At 48.8% G+C, this 22,227-nt stretch overlaps 1 protein-coding gene across 2 annotated transcripts in view; it reads left to right on the top strand.

Annotated features, from left to right (window-relative positions):
- The window catches only part of MECR (mitochondrial trans-2-enoyl-CoA reductase), a 37,519-nt gene extending 15,499 nt beyond the window's left edge, over window positions 1–22,020 (top strand). For both annotated transcript variants that reach the window (XM_017872705.1, XM_017872706.1), the window contains exons 4-10: window positions 9,120–9,263; window positions 12,557–12,659; window positions 13,739–13,841; window positions 15,168–15,241; window positions 19,518–19,578; window positions 19,762–19,834; window positions 21,658–22,020. In XM_017872705.1, the coding sequence (XP_017728194.1) occupies window positions 9,120–9,263; window positions 12,557–12,659; window positions 13,739–13,841; window positions 15,168–15,241; window positions 19,518–19,578; window positions 19,762–19,834; window positions 21,658–21,815 (716 nt within the window). In that variant the 3' untranslated portion in view covers window positions 21,816–22,020. The remainder of the gene's footprint in view (window positions 1–9,119; window positions 9,264–12,556; window positions 12,660–13,738; window positions 13,842–15,167; window positions 15,242–19,517; window positions 19,579–19,761; window positions 19,835–21,657) is intronic.
- Window positions 22,021–22,227: the final 207 nt, after the last annotated feature.

Here is a 22,227-nt window from a genome sequence, read left to right as displayed (position 1 = left end):
CAGGGATCCACCCGCCTCGGCCTCCCAAAATGCTGGGAGTATAGGCGTGAGCCACCACGCTTGGCCTTGTTTTATTTTATTTTATTTTTTTTTTTTGAGACAGAGTCTTACTTTGTCACCCATGCTGGCATGCAGTGGCGCGATCTCGGCTCACTGCAACCTCTGCCTCCCAGGTTCAAGCGATTCTCCTGCCTTGGCCCCCTGAGTAGCTGGGATTACAGGTGCCCACCACCACGCCTGACAAATTTTTGTATTTTTGGTAGGGAGGTTTTATCATGTTGACCAGGCTGGTCTCGAACTCCTGACCTCAAGTAACCCACCACCTCAGCCTCCCAAAGTGCTGGGATTATAGGCATGAGCCACTGTGCCCAGCCTGAATTTTGTTTATACATGGAGATGAGCCAAGAGGCATTTCATGTAGAGGACATAAAATGAGCAGAGACACAAAGGTGAGATTGGGAAATGGTAGAAAATCCACTGTAGCTTCAGCAGAGTGTTTGCACATAGTAGAGGATTGCACGAGTGAGAAAGAAGGCCAGAAAGGCAGGTTCAATCACTTGAGCCCAGGAGTTCCAGGCTACAGTGGGCTATGATTGCACCATTGCACTCCAGCATGGGCAACAGAGTGAGACCCTGTCTCTAATTTTTTTAAAAAAGGTAGCTTGGGGGCCGGGCACGGTGGCTCAAGCCTGTAATCCCAGCACTTTGGGAGGCTGAGATGGGCGGATCACGAGGTCAGGAGATCGAGACCATCCTGGCTAATACGGTGAAACCCCGTCTCTACTAAAAAATACAAAAAACTAGCCGGGCGAGGTGGCGGGCGCCTGTAGTCCCAGCTACTCAGGAGGCTGAGGCAGGAGTATGACGTAAACCCGGGCGGCGGAGCTGGCAGTGAGCTGAGATCCGGCCACTGCACTCCAGCCTAGGCGACAGAGCGAGACTCCGTCTCAAAAAAAAAAAAAAAAAGGTAGCTTGGGTCCACATGGCGTAAGGCCCTTCCCAAGCCAAGGTAGTGAGCAGGATTTTCTTTGATATATTATAAGGAGTCGTAGGTGAGTTTTATTTTTTAGCACTTAACAGTTTTCAAGGCACATCTGTTATACACATCGATCCTCACAGCAGCTACAAGAGGGAAGAAGGACATGTATTATCCACCCATCGGACATAAACTGAAGCTTGAGAAATAAAGCCCTGGCCCAAACTCAAACAGCAAAATGACGGTGCTCACTGGATTCTTTCTCCTGGGTTCCCACTACACACCAGTGTTATGATCTTCTGGGTTGTAACGTACAGCGACCCAGCTCAAACTTGCTGTAAAAAAAGAAGTTGGGGCCAGGCGCGGTGGCTCACGCCTGTAATCCCAGCACTTTGGGAGGCCAAGGTGGGTGGATCACCTGAGGTCAGGAGTTCGAGACTAGCCTGGCCAACATGATGAAACCCCATCTCTAATAAAAATACAAAAAATTAGCCGGGTGTGGTGGTATGCGTCTGTAGTCCCAGCTACTGGGGAGATTGAGGCAGGAGAATCTCTTGAACTCAGTAGGTGGAGGCTGCGGTGAGCCAAGATCACGCCACTGCACTCCAGCCTGGGTAACAGAGCGAGACTCCATCTCCAAAAAAAAAAAAAAATAAGTTAAGGAAAGGTGCAGTGGCTCATGCCTATAATCCCAGCACTTTGGGAGACTGGGGCAGGCAGATCACCTGAGGTCAGGAGTTCAAGACCAGCCTGGCCAACATGGTAAAACCCGGTCTCTACTGAAAATACAAAAATTAACCAGGCATGGTGGCGTGCACCTGTAGTCCCAGCTACTCGGGAAGCTGAGACAGGAGAATCACTTGATCCCAGGAGGCAGAGGTTACAGTGAGCCGAGATCGTGCCACTGTACTCCAACCTGGGCAACAGAGTGAGACTCCATCTAAAAAGAAAAAAAAAAAAAAAAGTTAATTGATCTGTGGAACTGGGAAGTGTAACAGGTTAAAAGCTTTGGGTTCAGCTGGATCTAAGAACCCCAGTACTATCAGAGTTGTGTCTCTCACTTGTTCTCAGATGGGATCTCCCCACATATTGATATAATCAAACCAACAAATACTTATTGGCCACTCTCTTTGTGCCAGGCACTACTCTAAGTACTTCACGTATATTAACTCAGTTGTTCCCACAACATGAGGTGGTTACTTCCTTCCCATTTTGCAGGCAATACAACAGTAAATGCAATGGAAAACTGTAAACTGTTGAGCAGTTTGTCCAAGGTCACCCAGCCAAAAGTGATGGAGTTAGAATTCAGATCCACTCTGATACACACCTCTCGTAGATGGCCACCAGCAGCCTGAGGTTCATATCACCCTAAAAACAAACAAATGAGCACATCCTCCACAATTGTGTCCAGCACATCCCCCAGAAGGGCCCTGAATGGGCCTTGCCCATCCGTGAACCAGTCCCCTGGGGTGGGGTAGGGCCACTCTGGTTGTTCTGATTGAGTCTCTCACCTTCCTCCGTGGTACAGAAGGTGGGGCCTTGTGGTTGACAGCCCCAGAGATTAGGAAGGAGCACTTGTAGAAAGAAAAAAAATACTGGGGGAAAAAAAAAAAACAGTAATAGGAGTCTACTACAAGCTCTTTGCTTCTCTAAGATCATGGAGGCTGCCAAGAATGGCTCCACCATCTCCTACACCCACCTGGCGGTGAAGGAGCTCAGCCATTTGAGCAAATTGAGAGCTGCGAGGATTCACTGGATCCTGATGCCAGTGTTTCGGGCCAGCCCCTGTGCTGAGTGAAGGTCCTATCAAGGTGAGCAGACAGTTCCTGCCCTCAGAGTGCTCTTGGCTGGCAGTGGGAGGCCCAGGAATGGAAAAACAACACTTAATACAATACAGTATTACAAGCACTATAATCACAGAATTGACACAAAGACAAGAGTCCTCTATCTTGGAAAGCCTTAAAAAAGGCTTCCCGGAGAAGTGATGCTTGAACCCAGTCTGGAAGAGCTGCTGGAAGTGCAGCCAGTGGGCTAGGTAAGGAGGGGCTTCCCAGGCAGGGAGTGCAGCGTGTGTGAACGTAAGTGATAAGAGAAGGCACAGCACTGGTGGGGAACTGCAGGTATCTCAGGATGGCTGGCTCATGGGTGGGAGTGGAAGAGAAGTGAGGTGGAGCTGGAAAGGTGGGCTGGGGCTGGGTCCTGATGGACCGGCATCCACAGTGCAAGGGGTACCAACGGAGAGTTAAGTAGAGGAATGATTTGTTAGGATTTGTGCAATGCAGAAAATGGTCTGGAAACCATTGGTCTGGAAAGGCAGAGGGTGGAGGTAGAAAGCCTGTGAGGAGGTGGGCAAACAAGTCAGGCTTCAGATGATGAAAGGTGAGGGTCTGAATAAGACAGTGCTGTAAGGCTGGAGAAGAGGGTGTGGAGTCAAGAGCTAAAATAACAAGATTTGGCAATACTTTGAATTTGGAGATGAGAAGAATAAAGGACATCTGCCAGGTGTCTGGGTAATTGTACGTGTGGTGGTGGGGGTACCCAGAACAGGGATTCTTCCCTAGAGGAAAGGTGATTCTTTTTTTGTCTTGTTTTTCTTTTGAGACAGAGTCTCTCTCTCTTGCCCAGGCTGGCGCAGTCTCAGCTTACTACAGCCTACACCTCCTGGGTTCAAGCAATTCTCCTGCCTCAGCCTCCCGAGTACCTGGGACTACAGGAGCCCACCACCACGCCCGGCTAATTTTTGTACTTTTAGTAGAGATGGGGTTTTGTCTTGTTTGTCTTGTTGGTCAGGCTGGTCTTGAACTCCTGACCTCAGGTGATCTGCCCCCCTCAGCCTCCCAAAGTGTTGGGATTACAGGCATTGAGCCACCGCGCCGGGCCAAAAGGTGAGTCTTTTAAGCAAGGTGCCAGCCAGAGAGGTTGAGGATTTTATAATTGTGAGTACTGCAATTAACTCAGTGTATTCAGTAAACATTTTGTGAGCATCTGCAGCATGCTGGACTCGAGGACACAGCAGTGAATGGACATGGTCTTTCTTCTCATGAAGACTGCCATTTAGTAAGAGTGGCAACTATTAAACACATAAGTTCTCAGCTGGCCACAGCTTGGTTTTCCATGGTTTCCTTGGTTTTCCATGGTTTTCCATGGTTTCCATGGTTCTGAGCTGCCCAGCTGTTGCTGAGCCCATAGCCAGCCTTTTCCCACGTGCAGCCAATCCCAGGGGAGACTAGACCAGATGGTGTAGATAGATCTTTGCCAACTGACTTTCTCCTTGGGAAATACGCAAAACCTTCCTGAGGAAGCACAGAGCCATAGAAAGAGCACTGGCTCTGGAATCAGGGGCAAGTTCTCTTTCCAGCTCCACTGTATGACCTGATTTAAGTCACAGCTACTTTGTGCCTCAGTTTTTTCATCTCGAAAATGGGACTAATAGTCACTGCCTAGCATGTCTCAGCAGACTCTTAATACAACTGAACTGAGAGAATATATGCAATGATCTTTGCAAATGCCAAATTTCTCTATGCATTAGATCAGGAGTTGGCAAACTTTTATCTTAAAGGGCCAAATAATAAATATTTTAGACTTTGTAGGCTATACCATCTTTGTGACTACCCAGTTCTACTATCGTAAACATACAGACAATATATAAACAATTGAGTGAGCATGGCTGTGTTCCAGTAAAACTTTATTTACAGGACCGGGCATGGTGGCTCATGCCTGTAATCCCAGCATGGGAGGCTGAGGTGGGCCGATCGCTTGAGTCCAAGAGTTCAAGGATGGCCTGGACAACTTGGTGAAAGTCCATCTCTACAATAAATTAGCCAAGTGTGGCAGCGTACACCTGTAGTCCCAGCCACTGGGGAGGCTGACATGGAAGGATAGCTCAAGGCCCAGAAGTAGAGGTTGCAGTAAGCCACACTCCAACCTGGGCAACAGAGCAAGACCCTTGTCTCAAAACAAAAAAAACACTTTATTTACAAAAACAAGTGGTGAGCCAGATTTGGCCCACAGGTCACAGTTTGCTGACCCCCAAGTTAGATAATGGAGATGGTTATGGGTCAGTTGCATATGAGTGAGGAATTGGGAATCCTCAGAGCTAAGGTCTGGGAATTAGCATCATTAAAGGAAAACAATGTGTGTTATACACCCACTGTATGCGAGGCATAGTGATAGTCTCTGTACAAATGTCTTTAATTTAATCTTCCCACTATGACATAAGTGTTATTTTCTGCATTTCACAGATTAGGGAAATGAAAACTCAAAAAAGGTAAAGTGATCATTCAAAGTCACACACTAGTGAGTGGCAGAGCCAGCGTTTTTAAGCAGGTCTCTCCAACTTCAAACCTAAGAGTTCTACTTGAAATCCTGAAAGCCCTTGTCTCTGACCATGGGTACTGCCTCCCTCCCACCCAGAGTCTCTTGAGAAGAGGATTAGGGACTGCTAAGCCCCAGAAATTCATATCAAGGGCTGGATTTCCATTGTCATGCCATAAGGGGAATTAGAAAATGCCCTGGATTTCATACATAGAAAGCCCTGCACTAAGCATTTGGCACAGGGTAGAGTGCAGTAAGTGTTAGCTGAGATGAGTGGGAACAATGATTTGAAGGCCAGTCTGGGGAAAGCCCACAGGATGCTGGGGCACTTCCTGGATTCCAGAGGAATCCTTGCCTTTTCAGTCTCTTGTTTTCTCAGCCATAGACCTACTCTAGGATTGACACAGCCTTCAATAAAAAGTGTTCCCAGGCCAGGCTTGGTGGCTCACGCCTGTAATCCCAGCACTTTGGGAGGCCGAGACAGGCAGATCACGAGGTCAGGAGATGGAGACCATCTGGCTAACATGGTGAAACCCTGTCTCTAACAAAAAATACAAAAAATTAGCCAGACGTCGTAGTGGGCACCTGTGGTCCCAGCTACTCGGGAGGCTGAGGCAGGAGAATGGTGTGAACCTGGGAGGCAGAGCTTGCAGTGAGCCAAGATCGTGCCACTGCACTCCAGCCTGGGCGACAAAGCAAGACTCCGTATCAAAAAAAAAAAAAAAAAGTGTTCCTGCTTCCTATCCCCAGTTCCTGGTCCCTAAAGCCCACATTGACATCTCCATTTCCTACAACACAGTTAGTGATTACCCAGGCTGCCCCCTGCTTCCCACAGCTGACCCACATAGGACCAGGACACCATTAGAATCCCAGCAACTGAATAGTGAACAGGCATGCCCAAGAGCTTTGGAAGCATAGACCAAGGGCCCTGAGCTGCCACAGTGACCAGATGCTGAGCCAACAAGGCTCCAAGCAATTTCCCTAAGGTGACACAGTGAAGACACAGTGGAACCAAGGCTGGAGTCTCTCTGACTCCAAAGCCTACACTCTTCACCCCTTCTTCATATAAGATCCTGCCCGTGTGATGCAGACCCCTCACCCAGTCCTCACCAAATCCTGTTGATTCTGTCTTTAAAACAGAACTCAAATCCATCTTCTCTTCCTCATCCCCACTGCCAAAGTCCCAGTCTAGGTAGCCATCATCTCATACCTCAACCCCCGCAAAGACCTCTCGCTTCCACACTGCCCCTCCCCACTTCACAGTCTTCACCCAGCAATAAAGTGATCTGAAAGCATATATCAGATCATCTCAGTCTCCTCTTAAAGCTTGTTACAGGCTTCCCGCTCACTCATTCACTAAAACAAGATCAGCTCTCCATACCATGGTGCTGAGGTCATGCTTTCATACCGCAGCTTGTGACCCATTTGGGAAACCAATCTAGTGAGTTGCAAATAGCACTTTTTAAAATTAAAGTTGAGCAGAAAAGAATAAAAAATAGAGTATCTCTTACATAGTAAGGGTATGCTGTGAAACACAGGCTTGTGTTACATATATATTCATGTATGTATATGTACAAATTCACAGTGGAACCCATGGTTACTGTGTGTCAGAATTCTGAAAGTCTCACATCACCTGCTCAGCCCCCACTGCATCAGCCAGGCCAGCTGCGTCTCAAACCGCTCTTCCCATCAGTCTCCGCCCTGCGGTGCAGCATCATGCCATCCCAGTCCTGTGTCTGTCCTGCTGCAGCATCTCTGCATCTGCTGCGTCCCCTGCCTAAGATGTTTTTTGTGTGCTCTGAGTCACTCTTAGCCTGTCACCTCCTCAGAGAAGTATCTTTGACTCACATCTAAAGTAATTCCCTTGCTGTTACTGTCTCTTTATAATTTATCATTATCATATCTGCTTTTTTTCACCTGTTCAACTCCACTAGAATGAAAGCAGGGAACGTGTCTGTGTTCTCAAGTGCCTGGGTGCAAGATAAATATCTGTAGATGGAAGGAAGGCAGCCCAGATACCCCGGTTCCAGCTCTAACTCTGCCTAGATAAGCCAGGGGGCTTTGGGCAAGTGACTTCCTCATTTCCTCCCCTGTTGCATGAGGGGTTCAAAGTTGATGCTCGATAAGGGCCTTCTCACTACTGACATTCTAGAATTCTTTTGTCTGGAACTGGGATGTGGGCTGGGAGTTGATGCTCATTTCTTTCCAGCTTATAGAATTTTTCATTTCCTTATCTCATTTGATTTCTACAGTAGCTCCTGGAGGAGGCGAGTCAGGCTGTTCTTGCCTGTGTCATTTACACATTAGAGTAACTGAAACTCAGTGACAGGAATTTTTTCAAACCAGCGGAATAGCAAAACCAGGTTTGGCATCTGTGCTCTTGACTTCTACTTTTATGCTTTGTTCCCTAAAATCACTTGAGTCAGGCCGGGTGTGGTAGCTCATGCCTGTATTCCCAACACTCTGGGAGGCCGAGGTGGGCGGATCAGCTGAGGTCAGGAGTTTGAGACCAGCCTGGCCAACATGATGAAACCCCATCTCTACTAAAAATACAAAAATTAGTGGGTATGGTGGTAGGTGCCTGTAATCCCAGCTACTCGGGAGGCTAAGGCAGGAGAATCGCTTGAACCCAGGAGGCAGAGGTTGCAGTGAGCTGAGATTGCGCCATTGTACTCCAGCCTGGGGAACAAGAGTGAAACTTTGTCTCAAAAAAAAAAAAAAAAAAAAAACCACCTGAGTCAGCTTGCTCTGGATGAGAAGAATGAGGACTATGTAGGAAAAAAGGGGGCGTTCTCAGCTTCTCCTGCCCTACTGGTAATATTACTACTGTCTTACCCTTAGATTGCAGCAGTTTGAGGTCATTAACTCCCTGCACGGTGACATGAGCTAAATCTGATGATAACTCAGAGAAGCAACCTCTCTGAGTTGCCCTTACAACAGTATTTGGCATTTTTTGTTTTGGTTTGTTTTTTGGTTTTTGGGTTTTTTTGAGACAGGGTCTTGCTGTGTCACCCAGGCTGGAGTGCAGTCACGCAATCATAGCTCACTGTGTCCTTAAATTCCTGGGCTCAAGCACTCCTCCCACCTCAGCCTCATGAGAAGCTGGGACTGCAGGGGCATTATACCCAGCTAATTTTTTTTTTTTTTTTTTTTTTTTTTTTTTGGAGAGACAAGGTCTCACTGTGTTACCTCAGCTGGTCTTGAGCTCCTGGCCTCAAGCAGTCCTCCCACCTTGCCTCCCAAAGTGCTGAGATTATAGGCATGAGCCACCACACCCCATTTTTACTACATGTTTAAGATAAGAATAACTATCTAATTTGGGTCGGGCGCAGTGTGTAATCCCAGCACTTTGGGAAGCTGATACAGGCGAATCACCTGAGACCAGAGGTTCAAGACCAGCCTGAGCAACAAGGCAAAACTCTGTCTCTACTAAAAATAAATAAGCCATATATGGTAGTGCACGCCTGTAATCCCAGCGACTCAGGGGGCTGTGGCATGAGAATCACTTGAACCCAGGAGGCGGAAGTTGCAATGAGCCGAGATCTCACCACTGTACTCTAGCCTGGGCTACAGACAGAGACTCTGTCTCTAAAAAAAAATAAAATAAAATAAAATAAAATAACAATCTATTTTGCATAATTATGAGGATTCAGACATTCAGAGGAACATCCAGATTTTCTTCTTTTTCTAAACATCCTGGATGCTATCCTGGATGCTTCCAGTGGATGCTCTCCATTATCCTGGCTGCTCATTGGCCAAGGAGAGTGAGGTGGGGTTGAATGTGCACAGGGCTCCTTCCTTATGATCCTGGTCTCATCCTCTGACTCAGGAACCTGGCGGACCGAGGCTGTGTTCAGCGAGGAAGCACTGATCCAAGTTCCGAATGACATCCCTCTTCAGAGCGCTGCCACCCTGGGTGTCAATCCCTGCACAGCCTACAGGATGTTGATGGACTTCGAGCAACTGCAGCCAGGTAGGAACCCGGAGTTGGGGGAGCAGGCCAGGGTCTCCCAACTAGGGTGCCACTCACATCCTGACCCCAAGGCCAGGAGAACTTGCAAGGTGGAGGTTTTGACAGGGTGATGGACCTCCCACCTGGGTGAATGTTGTTGCTTTCACGTAGAAAGATGTTAGCTTGGTTTCTAGGAAACATGCTGAAACCTCACGAGGAGTACACTCTCGAAAACTGCTGCAGGGTCACATTCCCTAGAGCTTGGGATTGAATTCTGTCATTCAGCAAAAATGTGTTGAGCTGTGTTAAGCTCTGGGATACAAAGCCAGACAAGATAGACACAGTCGCTGTGTTTTCAGTAAAACGCTGAACTTAGTGTTAATAATTCCACTCAGCATTTACATAGCACTTTCCAGTTCACAGAAGTGCCTTGACAGGCATTATCCCCATTGAGTGCATTAAATCTTCAAAGCGTTGCAGTGAGGTTGGTACCATCATTGGTTAAGAGCTCAAGCTTTGGGCAGATAACCTGGGTCTGACCCCAGGCTTCACCTTTCCCTGACTGTGAATTCGCCTCTCAAATCAACAGATTTTTCTTCTGTAAAATGGAGAATAAAGAACGTGGAGGGTGAAACACTACAGCATAACACTTCACACAGTGCTGGGCATACAGTGCAGAGACTGTCCACTGCTTTTATTCGTCTTCCCTTTCATAAATGGGAAAACTGAGGTCCAGAGAGGTAAACTATTTGCATGAGATTAGCCAGCAAGTAAATGACAAAGCCAAGTGTTTTATTTGGGTTTCCCTGAAAGCGGAGCCTAAGACCAGGACTGGGTGCAGACAGTTTGTTTCAGAAGCAGAAATGAGGGGGAGTGGGGAGAGTGAGACAGAGATGGAGGCAAAGCCCATGAAGCCCGGTTACTGCTATGGGCAACTACTGCTCGGGCTGTTTTTTTTTGAGACGGAATCTCACTCTGTCACCCAGGCTGGAGTGCAGTGGCATGGGCTCACTGCAACCTCCGCCTCCCAGTTTCGAGGGACTATAGGCCCCTGCCACCACACCCGGCTAATTTTTGAATTTTTAGTAGAAACAGGGTTTCACCATGTTGGCCAGGCTCGTCTTAAGCTCCTGACCTTGTGATCCGCCCACCTCAGTCTCCCAAAGTGCTGGGATTACAGGCGTGAGCCACGCCCCCCACTGGCCTGCTCAGTCTTGCTGGGGGCCCTCTGAAGACTCTCATAGAACCCACTACAGAATTAACCCTTAAGGCCGGGCATGGTGGAGGCGCCTGTGATCCCAGCTCCTCAGGAGGCTGAGGCAGGAGAATCGCTTGAACCTGGGAGGCAGAGGTTGCAGTGAGCCGAGATTGTGCCGCTGCACTCCAGCCTGGGCGACAGAACAAGACCCATCTCAAAAAAGAAAAACTAACCCTTGAATGATGAGTTTTCCACTAATTCTCATACCCCATTGTTTAAGAGTCACCCTAAGGGCATTAACTTCCTGGGCTGCCTCTGCACACCTTGCTCATCTGTGAGGCGCAGTGGCTGTAGAACTCACCCAAGCCACCTCTCATGCCAGTGAGGAAACTGAGGCCCAGAGCTGTTGGAGTGTGATGAAACATGGTGCCCAGCCACTGTCCAAGGCCTGGCTGAAAGCCGATGCCAGTTCCCACAAAGAGAAATACAGGATTCTCACAACTATGGCAGAGGAGTCCTGGGAGCGTTTGGTAGAGAAAAACAGTGGCTGTGACCAGGGACCTTTGCTGGAGTCCTAGCGCAGCAGACGCTTTGTTTGCCTGCATCCCATGCCCTAAAGCCACCTCCCATTTGGGCTGCAGCTGTGGTAACAGATCTAGGCATTTCGACGCTGCCCACCCTCAGTACCCACTGTGCACCTCTCCACTTTCCTGCCTCAAGGCTGATGTGGCCAGAACTGTTGAGTAAACTTAGGATCTTGACAAATGGTGAGAATTACATTTTACATTGTGATCAGTTTATACAAATAGGGATATATATATATATAATGGAAACCAAAGTTTCGTGAAATACCCTTACTATGTGTGACATACTCTGTTATTTTTTATTCTCCTCTCAATTTTAACTTTAAAAAAATGCTGCTTACAGCCAACTAGATTGATTCATGATCCACTAGTGGGTGACAACCTGTACGTTGACCCCTGGTGAAGGAGAATGGGCATTCTTCTTCCAGGAAGTCCTCTATCTCTAGTTTCAGCCTATTGTGTGACAGATCCCTGCTGTCTCTCAAAAACCAGAAAGCATTTCAAAGTCAACAAAGCACTTTCCCGGACACGACGCATTTGACTCTAATCAGGGGCACTTTTTTTTTTTTTCATACAGAGAGTCTTGCTCTGTCGCCCAGGCTGGAGTACAGTGGCATGATCTTGGCTCACGGCAACCTCCGCCTCCCGGGTTCAAGCGATTCTCCTGCCTCAGCCTCCCTAGTAGCTGGGATTACATTTTAAGGGAAGGAAACTGAAGTTCACAGAGGTCATAACTTGCTCTGTCTGTTTAGTTACAATCATTGGTGAAACTGAGACTCATGCCCAGGTCCGTCTCATTCCAGAGCCCACATTTTTCCCAGCATGCCACACTGCCTTCCCCAATGGCCAGGTCCAAAGCTAAACCTGGGCTTTGCCATAAAACTGTAGGACCCTGTTTCAGGGGCTGCCAATTTCTCCAGCACAGCTCTAATCCCATTTCAAGGCAGTACGCCTTTATTAAACACTGCGGAGGGGAATAGGGCATGGTCCTTCCCTCTCAAGAAGCTACAAGCTGTTCATAGAAATGGACCTATATACAACAAAGTGTAAGACTAAGATGGGGCAGACCAGCACTGTGGGAGCACATAGAGGGAACAATCCAGGAAGGCTTCACGAAGGCTGCACTTGAGCTGCACTTCAAAGGATCTACAGGATTTCAATAGGAAGGAAGAGAGAAGGAGGGAAACATTGCAAACCAAGGAAATAACCTAAGCAAAGACCTGAGGACATAAAAGTCGGGAGGATTATGAAGGCTATAAAATCTTTTCCATAGCAGGGCAGGGTCTAAATTATGTCCAGTGCAGATGCTGAATTACCAAGTCCTGGGAGGCATCGTGAGTGTTGTGGAAGTTTAGGAGGCATTAGGGGAACAGTGAGAAACAATGTAAGCTCTGAGAAGACTCTGCAGCCAGGTCCTGGGTCCCTGTTGAGCCTGAGGACTCCCTTGCCTACAGTAGGATCCCCGGCTGGAAGCCTTTGACCTATTGCAGATCTATACAGGGCTTGATTTGGTTCTCTTCCTGGCTCCACAGGGGATTCTGTCATCCAGAATGCATCCAACAGCGGAGTGGGGCAAGCAGTCATCCAGATCGCCGCAGCCCTGGGCCTAAGAACCATCAATGTGGTCCGAGACAGGTGCGTGGTTAGGAGGCTTCATCCCAGACCACAACTTTGGCCTTTCCCACCTCCCATCCCTGCGGTGCCTACTTGTACACCAGAGGGCGCCCTTGCATAAGCATAAACTGGCCTTAGGTGTCACTAACAGAGTTGGTGGCTGAAACAGATGAGTCAGCCCTAAGAAATGAAGTCCAGCTGAGTTTTGGCGATAGGATGAGTGAATCTGAAATGTAAAGAGAGGGCAGGAAGGAGGTGGAGACTGCCCTTACTGAACAGCTAAGACTTTCTGAGACTCTTGGCTTGTGATAACCTCATGTTTTCAAAACCCCAGTTCATATTTGGGAATGTTTTGAGGTGTATTATTCTTTCTGTGAACCGTCTAACCCAAGGCCCCTTTACCCTTGCTTTTGTGTGGTACTTGGAAGTGCACTAAATACAGACAGGAAGGAGACAGAGGCAGGTTTGTCATCTGTCTTTTACAGATGAGGAAACTGAAGTTTCAGAGAGCAGCTTGCCCTGGAAGACACAGCAAGTCTGTAACAGACTCGGTGTCCTCACTCTCTTTCCATCGTATCATCCAGTTTCTCTAAGCCTCAGTGTTCATGAATATGGCTGTGGCTGTCATGGAAGCCCAGTCTTAGTATAATTGACGCCAGCTTCAGTTCCTCACTTGTACTAACAAAAATCATTCCATTTGCCTTAACCAAAGAGACCCAGGACCACTCCCGGGCTAGAGTGTGTGTGCACAACACTCTGAAGGGCCCTTGAAAAGAGGGGGAAGTGGAGTTTGTCTTTTCAGTAGAAGAAATCAGGAAGTTAAGTGACTTCTCCCTGGGCACAGATGGCTTCTAGCACTATTGAGCTGTCAGGGCCTGTGGAAACCACCCAGTCTCACTCTGTTTCCAGTGAGGAGACAGCCAAGAGCTATTGAAGCCAGATGAAATTAGGTGGCTGGTCCCTGCTCAAGCCTGGCTTAAACCTAACCCCAGCTTCCTGCAAAAAGAAGCATGGTTCTCCCAGCTGTGGCAGAGGGGTCCTGGGAGACTTTGGTGGAAAAAGCCAGCAGATGTGACCAGGGAACTATATTTGGTTTCCAGACCTGATATCCAGAAGCTGAGTGACAGACTGAAGAGTCTGGGGGCTGAGCATGTCATCACAGAAGAGGAGCTAAGAAGGCCCGAAATGAAAAACTTCTTTAAGGTACCTAGTAAGAGGGACATTGCCCCTCCAGTCCACGCACATCTCCCTGAAGAAAGTTGACGTGCATTAGAGAAGCTGGGGACTAGCACCATTGTTCCTCTCTGGAAACCTCCCTTTGCCTCTTCTTGGTTGGTTAAAGCCCGTTCTCCCAGCCAGGTGGCAAGCAGCATGCATTAAGTGCCCAGATGCTGGGAGGGAGGCACGAGAAACAGACAGAGTTTAGGAAACCCAGTGTGACTTGCAGTTTTAAACATTTGTGGTGGGCCACGTCAGCCCACATGTGTGACTCTAAGAACTGGCAGGAGAGGACCTGAGGAAACAGAGACACAGAAAGAGAAAGGAAAGAAGTAACCTTTCCCAACTACCTGCCTTGATTTTATCTGATAATTTCCACAAAAGCTATTCAAAGGAACTGCTATCTGTTTTACTCAGAAAAGAGGAAGTGCTTAACCAAAATCATGCAGTTTATAAGGGGGAGAATCACAGCTGGCCTCAGTCTCTCTGAACTTAAAGCCTCTTAACCTTCCAGAACCTCCACCCCACAACATGCCTAGTAAGTGACCAGACCCCCAGCCCCTTTTTACTGAACCATCTGGAGGAACCAAAGACACACACTCGAGAACGTGCGCTTCTTGCAAACATTTCTGAAGCAGTAGATCAGCATATATAATACTAGCTGAATCACAAGGACTGAAAAGGGGAGCACACAGGGAGCCGAAGCCCACCAAACTGCATGCAGATGCCCTCTGCCTATTCTTTCCCAGAGAAGATGAGTTCTGCCAGGTCCTAAAATGGACAACAGGATTAAGTTGCTACAGAAAAGGCCCTTGGCCAGATGAGGTGGGTCATACCTGTAATCCCAACACTTTGGGAGGCCAAGGCAGGCGGATTGCTTGAGTCGGAGAGTTTGAGACTAGCCTGAGCAACATAGTGAGACCTCTGTCTCTACAAAAAAATTTTTAATTATCTGGGCATCATGATACACATCTGCAGTTCCAGCTACTCGGGAGGCTGAGGTGGGAGGATTGCTTGAGCCTGGGAGGGTGAGGTAGCAGTGAGCCATGATTGTACCACTGCACTCCAGCCTGGGTAACAGAGCGAGACCCTGTCTTAGGAAGAAAAAGAAAAAAGAAAGAAAAGACCCTTCCTAAGCAGAGAAAAAGGTGAGTTCAAAGGCATAAACACATACACACATGCGTGTACGCAAACAAAGGCATAAACATCTCATTTTATTTACTCCCTCCTTCTAACACAGCACTTGGGCAAGCTTCATACCCCACATGTAGAGGGGGGTCGCTCCCTCACTGCACTTCTGTTGCTTTCCAGGACATGCCCCAGCCACGGCTTGCTCTCAACTGTGTCGGTGGGAAAAGCTCCACAGAGCTGCTGCGGCAGTTAGCGTAAGTCCGTTGGGCCTGCAGGTCCAGCTCGCCGGAGCTCTCCAGGTCTTTAGCTGGGAGGACCATCAAGTGACCGAGTCCCAGTGGCCAGTTCAAGCCAAGACCAGGTCAGCACAATGTTGAGTGGAAACTAGGACCAAAGTCATCCAGCTATTTGGGCACTGCTTTCTCAGCCTCCTCCTTTGTAGATGACCAAAAGGCCTATCCAGCTTTATTTCTCCAAGGGACCCCAGAAGTAGACTGCTAAGCTGTCTGCCAGAGAGGAATAGTCAAGGATTTATAACCTAGGGATGTCTGAAAAAATCACTTAGTCCTGGCTTATTTAACCTTCCAAATTTGTACTACCTTTTAAAATAGATTCTAATTTTAAAGGGAACATTATGCTTATTACAAAACATTTTGAAAACATGTAAAAGTGCAAAGGAAAACTTAAGCATAAAAGTTTCCTGTTGGCTGGGACTGTGGCTCATGCCTATTATCCCAGTACTTTGGGAGGCCAAAGAGAAAGCATCACTTGAGGCCAGGAGTTCGAGACCAGCCTGGGTAACACAGCGAGACCCGATCACTACAAAAAAAAATTTGATTTTTTTTTTTTAAGTTACCTGGCCAGGCATGGTGGTTCATGCTTATAAAATCCCAACAAGACGAGCAGATCACTTGAGGTCAGGAGTTTAAGACCAGCCTGGCCAACACGGCGAAACTCCATCCCTACTAAAAATACAAAAAAACTAGCTGGGTGTGGTGGCAGGCACCTGTAATCCCAGCTAGTCGGGAGGCTAAGGCACAAGAATCATTTGAATCCAGGAGGTGGAGGTTGCAGTGAGCTGAGATCATTCTACTCCAGCCTGGGTGACAGAGGGAGATACCATCTCAAAAAAGAAATAAAAGTTACCTATCACCCCACCACCAAGGGGGATAAGCCTTGTTGACAATATTAATGCATGTCCTTCCATTCTTCTTTCCTTTAATATAAGCTTCTAGGCTGGGCACGATGGCTCACGCCTGTAATCCCAGCACTTTGGGAGGCTGAGGCGGGCGGATCATGAGGTCAGGAGATCGAGACCATCCTGGCTAACACAGTAAAACCCCGTCTCTGCTAAAAATACAAAAAATTAGCTGGGCATGGTGGTGGGCACCTGTAGTCCCAGCTACTGGGGAGGCTGAGGCAGGAGAATGTCGTGAACCCAGGAGGTGGAGCTTGCAGTGGGCCGAGACTGCGCCACTGTACTCCAGCCTGGGCAACAGAGGGAGACTCTGTCTCAAAAATAAATAAATAAATAAAATAAGCTTCTTGAGCTAGAGTGTGCGTAAAAAGACACTTCCTAACTAAAGCAGGAACCCCCTCAGTAGCACGGATTCAGCTAGCACATACTTGCTGAGCACTTACTAGCAACCAGGCACAGAGAGGGCCGTGGCACTGATGCGCCCTCTGAGATCTCACAGGCTAGATGAGCAGGTGAGTCACGTGGCCAGAGCGCTGTGGTGAGTATTCATCATGTACCAGACTGTGCAGTGCTTGACTTACCTCTCCCACAACCACCTAGACAGGGGGTGCAGTTCTAATCTCTGTTTTACACTTTTCAAAAATGAGGCCCAGGCCGGGTGCAGTGGCTCATGCATGTAAACCTAGCACTTTGGGAGGATGAAGCAAGTGGATCACCTGAGGTCAAGAATTCGAGACCAGCCTGGCCAACATAGTGAAACCTCGTCTCTACTAAAACTACAAAAATTAGCCAGGCATGGTGGTAGGCACCTGTAATCCCAGCTACTTGGGAGGCTAAGGCAGGAAAATCGCTTGAACCCAGGAGGTGGAGGTTGCAGTGAGCCAAGATCATGTCATTGCACTCCAACCTGGGCTTCAGAGACAGACTGTGTCTCAAAAAAAAAAAAAAAAAACGAGGCTCAAAGAGGTCAAGTACCTGGCCCAAAGTGTAGTCAGCAGGAGAGCCAGGCTTGACCCCACATTTGAGCACACCACTTCAGCCCTACACCTGACAGCCCCTGTGGCAGACCTCAATCCCAATGTCATTGCAGGAGGAAGCATTGTGCAGTGGTTATGAGTGTAGGCACTGGTTCAAGCCCCAGCTCTGTCTGTGACTTACTAGCTGTGGGCCTATGGAAAGTTAGGCAATACGTGAAAAGCAATCCAGGCCTCCGTCTCTTCATCTTTAAAATGGGGGTTTTATAAACCCTCTGCCTCTGAAGGGTAATCTAACACAGGGGCCCCCACGCCTCAAACCAGTGCCAGTTCGTGGCCTGTTAGGAACCAGGTCACACAGCAGGAGGTGAGCGGTGGGTGAACGAGCATGACTCCCTGAGCTCTGCCTCCTGACAGATCAGCGGCAACATTCGATTCTCATAGGCCTGTGAACCCTGTTGTGAACCACGCATGCAAGGGATCCAGGTCCCGTACTCCTTATGAGAATCTAATGCCTGAGGATCTGAGGTGGAACAGTTTCATCCCAAAACCATCTTTCCTCCTCCAGTCCATGGAAAAATTGTCTTCCATGAAACTGGTCCTGGTGCCAACAAGGTTAGGGACCACTGGTCTAAAGGACACTGGGTGATATACAAATTGCTATACAAGTGATGGATGGGCTTCAGCTTTCTCGTCTCTAAAACAAGGTTGTTATGAGGATTCCCTGAGGCAGTACATGCAAAATGCTTAGAACTGTGCCTGCCACATAGTAGAAGCCTGGTAAGTGTTAGCTACTAGTCTGGATAGACCAAGTGCAGCAGGGATACAGAGGAGAGAGGGCTTGGCTCCCAGGAGCTACTTTCTACAGCAGGTGGCAGTCGAGGGGCACTTAAGACCAAACTACCCAGCAGCCTCAGGGACAGAGGTACCTGCCCTAGGACAGCAGCTCCTTCCATTCGGTAGTTTTCAAAGTCTACCTTGTGTTGTCCCCAAATGTGCTTGAGGTCATCCTTGATCAACAGACTCCTAGAAGAGCCAGGGAGTGGGGAGGGGAACACAGGTTAAGTCAAGCATGTGAACTCCAGGCTTATTCACTTAGAAATTATATTAGCTTCACTCCTGTATGTCAGCTGATGTTGGGGTGTGAGTGTCAGACAGCAGGTACTGAGAAGGCACCTCCTGCAGTGAGAGGACGCTTGTCATTGTTCCTTCCACCATCCACATCACTCCTTATCTGTAGATATCTGTAGAGCTGTTTCCTCACATTGATTCTTAGAATGAGCATTGACAGATGAAGAGATGAGGTCTGGGCCATTTTCACTGCATCACCCAAGGTCGGACACCTGTAGTGAGAGCAGAGCCAAGGCTGAACTCAGGCCTCGAGCTCATCTGGGGAGAGCAAGTTTCTTTTCAGCACTTAATCAAAACCTGACTGATTGGGTTAGATCAGTGGATTCCCAACCCTGGCTAAACATCCAAGTCATCCAGATGGGGTGTGTGTGTGTGTGTGTGTGTGTGTGTGTGTTTAATATACATTCTTGTCTCCTGATTCACTGGGTCTGGGATTGGACCTAGGAATCTGGTTTCTTTGTTGTTTTGTTTTATATTCAGACGGTCTCACTGTGTTGCCTAGGTTGGGGTGCAGCAGTGCAATCTCAGCTCACTGCAGCCTCAACCTCCCAGTCTCAAGTGGTCCTCCCACCTCAGCCTCCTGAGTGGGACCACAGACATGTACCACCATGTGCAGCTAATTTTTTTATTATTATTTGTAGACACAGGGTCTCACTATGTTGCCCAGGCTGGTCTCAAACTCCTGGGCTCAGGCAATCCTCCCACCTTGGCCTCCCAAAGCGCTGGTATTACAGGTGTGAGCTGCTATCCCCAGCATTTATTTATTTATTTATTTATTTATTTATTTATTTATTTATTTTCTGAGATAGAGTCTCACTCTGCTGCCCAGGCTAGGGTGCAGTAGTGTGATTAGGGCTCACTGCAGCCTCAATTTCATGCCCTCAAGTGGTTCTCCCACTTCAGCCTCCCAAGAAGCTGAGACTACAGGCATGCCACCTTGCCTGGCTAATTTTTTGTACTTTTTTTGTAGAGATGGGTTCTCCTTTTGTTGCCCAGGCTGGTCTTGAACTCCTGGGCTCAAGTGATCCACCTGCCTCAGCCTCCCAAAGTGCTGGAATTATAGGCATGAGCCACTGCACCCAGGCGGAATCTGTAGTTTTCAACCTTCCCCAGAGATTGTGAGAGCAGGATTTAGGAACCAGGGTTGAAGTAGAAGCACCATGGCAGGTTCAGGAAGGGCTCTGTCTCTGCTTTGCACCCAGTCTTTGTTCTCTTTGGACTCTTTAGGCGTGGAGGAACCATGGTAACCTATGGGGGGATGGCCAAGCAGCCCGTCATAGCCTCTGTGGTAAGCTGGGTCGGAGGGAGGCATGCCTGGAGCCAGGCCGGACACCTCAGCCAGGCCACATCCCCTGGCACGACAGCTGTCGTAACTTAGGCAATGCCCCGTCCCTGGAGGGGAGTCTGTACCCTTACGCGATGCCTGAAGTTCTTGTCCTCAGAGCCCAGCATGTCCTTCCTGTGTCTGCAGAGCCTGCTCATTTTTAAGGATCTCAAACTTCGGGGCTTTTGGTTGTCCCAGTGGAAGAAGGACCACAGTCCAGGTGAGTGCACGGTCCAGTGCAAGGAGTCACAGATGAGGGCAGTGCCTAAAAATGGCAGCAGAAATGACCAGCTACTGAGCCCTGGAGGGGTGATTGGGTCCCCAGCCCCACAGAAAGATCAAAGAGAATAGCCTTAGGCCAGCTACAGTCAGCAAATAGTTATTGGACTAAACTAGGTTAGTCTTAGGGGCACAGAGCAAAACAGACACTGCCCCCATCCTGAAGAGCTGACAGTGGGGAAAGATGGATAGCGAAGTAGAGAGAACAGACTCTGGAGCCAGCCTGCCTGGGTTCAAATCTGCTTCCACACTACTGGGTAGAGGTTCTGCCTAGACAGTGGTGGGACCCTGGGCAAGTGACTTAATCTCTGCCTCAGTTTAAATTCATAAGTTTAAACTCTTGTTAGCCGTGTTTGACGGAGGAAGTCGAGGTTCAGAGTGATTAAGTAGTATGCCCAAAGTCACCTCCCCACGCGGAGGGATGCAGCCAGGATGTGAACAGATCATCTCCTGTTCATCTCCTGGAGGACTGGCTCCCTAGAGTGGGATCTCCAAACTCAGGATGAAGAATAACATGGGTTTATCCAAGTGAAGGGGAGGAAGGTGGTGGCGTGAATACAGTGTTTCAGGCAGAAAAAATCGAAAATCACGTGTGCAACGGGGCACTGAAGTGCTTCCGAGCGACCTGGAGTACTAGATCTGAGCTGGGGCTGAGAAATTGGGTGAGTGGGTTGTGACCAGGTTACAAAAGGCCTTATAAACCTGATTAAGGCATTCAGACTCACTGGGGGTTTTTTGCTGTTTTGGGGGGTTATTTGTTTTGAGGCAAGATATCGCTCTGTTGCCCTGGCTGGAGTGCAGTGGTGTGTTCACAGCTCACTACAGCCTCAACCTCCTCGGCTCAGGTGATCCTCCCACCTCAGCCTCCCAAGTAGCTAGGACCACAGGCACATGCCACCATGTCCAGCTAGTTTTTGTATTTTGAGATGGGGTTTCTTTTTTTTCCCTTCTTTTTTTTTTTTTTTTTTTTTTTTTTTCGAGATGGGGTTTCATCATGTTGCCCAGACTGGTCTCAAACTCCTGGGCTCAAGGGATCCACCCACCTCAGCCTCCCAGAGTGCTGGGATTATAGGCATGAGTTACCACGCCCAGCCAAGACTCACTCTTAAAGGCACCTGAGGAGCCACTAAAGTGTTTTAACCAGTAGATATGACTAGATTTGAAGGTTGAATGAATTTATGTCTATGGGAAAACACTTCTTAGCCAAGGCCTTCACTTCTCAACTTCCTGTACCATATAGGGTCCTTCACAGGAGGCAGGCCCAGGGAGGGGATGTTCGTGGCCTCAGGTCATGGGGTTCTAAGGGAGTCCTGGGCTCTCAGGGAGAGCTCCTTTTCCTGAGCAGAGCTCGACTATTCCACATCACTTGGCATGCCAGGCACACCCACTCCCTCCCCAGGCCTCCTCTGGCCTCCCTGCCTCCGCCATCCTTCTCCTCCCGCCATTCAGTGCTCCTGGCTCCACTGCGGCTAGGTTCTGTGAGTCTGTGCCATCTTAATCACCACTCTGAAGAGTGGTCTCTGCCTGCCTGCCCCTCAGACCCTAGAGCCACTCCTATGTTCCTCTCTCCCCACCTGGACCTCACTGTCCTGAAGACAGGCAGGGACCAGGCTGCCTCCACAGCTACCCCTATCCTTGGCACAGCCAGGACTCAAGGCTTTATTGGAGCTCGGTGCCAGCTCCTGTCCATAGGGCAGCCCTGTGCCACATCTCACCAATCTCCAGCTGCTGTTCCCCTGTCTGATTTCCTCCAACCTCCCACAGACCAGTTCAAGGAGCTGATCCTCACACTGTGCGATCTCATCTGCCGAGGCCAACTCACAGCCCCTGCCTGCTCCCAGGTCCCGCTGCAGGACTACCAGTCTGCTTTGGAAGCCTCCATGAAGCCCTTCATGTCTTCAAAGCAGATTCTCACCATGTGATCATCCCAAAAGAGCCGGAGTGACGTGGAAGGGGAGGCGGATCTGAGGGGCTGGGTGCAGGCCCCTCAGTCAGGGTTCCCACCTTCCCCAGACTACTGCTCTCCTCACTGCCTCTTCCTATTAGGAGGATGGTGAAGCCAGCCATGGTTTTCCCCAGGGCCAGCCTTAAGGTATCTAATAAAGTCTGAACTCTCCCTTCCAAAAAGTAGAAGTCATCCCTGTCAAGAAGGACCGTCACTCTGCACTGGTCAGCTCACAGCACCAAGAGGCCCCCTTCCTGCTTTTCTGTCACGTGTTCCCCCAGTAATCATTTTCTGACCACCCTGAAAGCAAAGCCTGGGTGGGCACTGCCAGGGCAAAGACCGGTAGGCCACCATCCCTGGCTTCAAGCTGCACAAGCCTACAGAGGAGG

Source organism: Rhinopithecus bieti, unplaced genomic scaffold (genome assembly GCF_001698545.2).
Source record: "Rhinopithecus bieti isolate Rb0 unplaced genomic scaffold, ASM169854v2 scaffold_7649, whole genome shotgun sequence".
Lineage (NCBI taxonomy): Eukaryota > Metazoa > Chordata > Mammalia > Primates > Cercopithecidae > Rhinopithecus > Rhinopithecus bieti.
Note: the sequence above shows the minus strand (reverse complement) of the source record. Positions and strands in the feature narration are given on the sequence as shown.